The 2,462-nt window shown below is 52.0% G+C and overlaps 1 protein-coding gene across 1 annotated transcript; it reads left to right on the forward strand.

Annotated features, from left to right (window-relative positions):
• Nucleotides 1-26: 26 nt before the first annotated feature.
• On the forward strand, nucleotides 27-1,606 carry LOC131214588 (uncharacterized). The gene is made up of 3 exons (XM_058208929.1): nucleotides 27-523; nucleotides 587-713; nucleotides 786-1,606. The coding sequence occupies exons 1-3, from the start codon at nucleotides 207-209 to the stop codon at nucleotides 1,041-1,043; spliced, it is 702 nt and encodes a 233-aa protein (XP_058064912.1). The 5' UTR covers nucleotides 27-206; the 3' UTR covers nucleotides 1,044-1,606.
• The last annotated feature ends 856 nt before the right edge of the window (nucleotides 1,607-2,462 follow it).

A 2,462-nucleotide genomic window follows, 5' to 3' on the forward strand; every position in this document is an offset into this window, starting at 1 on the left:
ATTACTACAACCGCAGCTTGGAACGCTTTCAGCGATCGTCCAACATCCGCTACGAGCACACGCACCACTTCGACGCGAATGAGTTCCGGAGGCACCAGGATCAGTTGCTCGCCGAACTCAGCCGTACCCGGGAGCGGGAAGCGAGGGAAAGACGAGAGAAGCAGGCCAGCAACGTAGAGGCTCAAACTGATGGCTCGGAACCGTCGATGGTGGCAAACGATGCGACGGAGACACCACCGACAGCAACTCCGGTGCCACCGCGAGAATATCACGCGATACGGGAAATCTATTCGACCAACTTTCGGCGCGTCGTGCTCGAGACGAATCGCACGGTGGTGGTCAACTTTTACTCGATCCAGTGTGCCTTCTGCGGCATCCTGTCGCACTACTTGCTGACAGTGTCCCGTTTACTGCGCCATCAACCGCAGCTCGAGTTCGTGCGCATCGACGGTGAGCGCAACGATCTCGACTGGGAGTACACGATGGACGTGTTTCCTGCGCTCATCATCTTCCCCGGCGGCAGGTAATGTCTCTTCATCCTTTTGCCTTTCAATCCGTTAATATACACTCTTTAAACGCCTTCCAGGAAATCGGAAAGCCGCATCTTTCCACACACCGAACGGATCAATGTGCCGAACGTGCTTAGCTTCGTGTTGTCCAATCTCAGCCCTACCGAGCGTTTGCATGCCACTTTCCTACTCTGCAGCACCGCGGTAAGTTTGGCGTCCCTGACGGGTGATAGCTACGGGATGACGGGTGCTCTTTCTTTCCACAACCACACGCAGAATAAGGCCTCCAGTACCGATTGCCTCAACATGTTGCAGTACGAGCTGAGTGAGGGCATTCGGGTGGGATTGCGCGACTGGCGTCGGCAACCGTGCGCCCGGGAGCGAATCTTACGCCGCCTGCAGCTACTGAAGCACTCCTACCTGGACACGCTCCGCTGTCTTAGTCATTCCTGTGATCTGAAGCGGTTGGCGAACAGCAGAAAGCAGATTCTGCAACTGTGGCCGATCGTTGCACCGTCGGAGAGGGTCTGCTGAAGGGTTCTTTCGAGCTGTTTTGCGGGTACGTTATGTTTGTTGATTATTTTAGTGAAAATCCAATGATGAATCATGATAATTTAATTCGTTCCCCTTCCGGAACCACCCGTCCGCGGAGGATGCAATATGCTTTATTAGTTCAGCTGCCGTTCTGACCATAATAATTGTAGTTAGTTATATTGTGTTGAGTTTGCTTGGCACGGTGCAACGATGGTGGCACAGTGCACGCATTCTCCTTTTTGGCCACTGATAAACCATTTCTACTGTTAGTGTTCGTTTCCCTCTTTCGTTCGTCGTTCTATTGTGAAACGTCAGGAAGTTATAAGAAGTCAAAGAGTAATGTTTGCTCATCTTGAAAAGCATAAGCAGTTGATATTAAGTCCCTGGCACGGGTACGGTGCCAACTCCGAACGGTCCTGGAAAGCAAGAGTGTCATGGGGGACAGTCCGTTTCAGACCGGAAACCTTGCGTTGTACATAACTTTAGTAAGTGCGCGGTGCCACGCGTGGCTTCGTTAGTTCTAGCTTACAACACAGGAGATTGCAAGAGACTCAGAGGACGAAGAAAAAAAACAGAAAAACGAAGCTGCGCTCCGTGGCGCGAAAGTTTACGCCGGCGGCTACGATAGAGGAAAATAAAGAAAATTTGAAAAACTTACAATACTTTCAACTTTACCGTAGATTTGTTGGAGTCCCTCCGGTGGCAGGTGATTGGTCTTTTGATTTATTCATCCCAGTGCGGCGCGCTGTTGAATGATGCAAAATGAGACGAACACGTGAATAATTCACGGATAAACAATCGCTGGGCCGTAATTGCCACCATATTTTGCCGCCAAAAATTCCATCGGATGGACCCTCAAATTACACGTGCCAACGGTTAAGCTTCAACACCTGGCTGCGTGTCCACAGGGTTGAGGTCATACGACCACCCAAGGACCCGGTGACCAATCGTTAATGGCGGTGACGAGTCCATTGGTTGAAGAGAACTTTTGCATGGTCTCTCTTTCTCTCGCTCTCGCTGTCTCACTGTCGCTGCTCACATGGTCTCAGGTGGTGGTCATCGGTCATCGTTCGAAATTAATCATCCTTTGAACGTGTGTACGGGTGATTTGACGCCCGATGTCATGCCCGGATAACGGCCATTGTTACTACACGCTCGCGATGAATCGATGCAGATAACGATGGCACGGCCGAGCCGGTGCAAGGATGCGGTTACGATCCAGTCTGGCCGGCAGTGCGTGACCGAAAGTGAACCGTGGTGGACGCAGGATCGTGACATTCACCGCGCAAGCAGTAATGACCACCGCCGTCCGCATCGTTATGGGATGTTCATCGTCCATCGTACTGGAAGAACCAACCCCACCGACTGCGGTGACGCCAGTGACCGCGTTCGTGTCGTCGATTGGCCCACGGAAATCCG

This window comes from Anopheles bellator, unplaced genomic scaffold, assembly GCF_943735745.2.
Source record: "Anopheles bellator unplaced genomic scaffold, idAnoBellAS_SP24_06.2 scaffold01465_ctg1, whole genome shotgun sequence".
Lineage (NCBI taxonomy): Eukaryota > Metazoa > Arthropoda > Insecta > Diptera > Culicidae > Anopheles > Anopheles bellator.

What these genes read in the sequence shown, in the direction of transcription:
- LOC131214588 (XM_058208929.1), top strand. Translation starts at nt 207, where the DNA reads ATGGTGGCAAACGATGCGACGGAGACACCACCGACAGCAACTCCGGTG. An exon ending in ATCATCTTCCCCGGCGGCAG is followed by an intron (nt 524 to 586) that starts GTAATGTCTCTT and finishes AACGCCTTCCAG; the next exon opens with GAAATCGGAAAGCCGCATCT. An exon ending in TCCTACTCTGCAGCACCGCG is followed by an intron (nt 714 to 785) that starts GTAAGTTTGGCG and finishes AACCACACGCAG; the next exon opens with AATAAGGCCTCCAGTACCGA.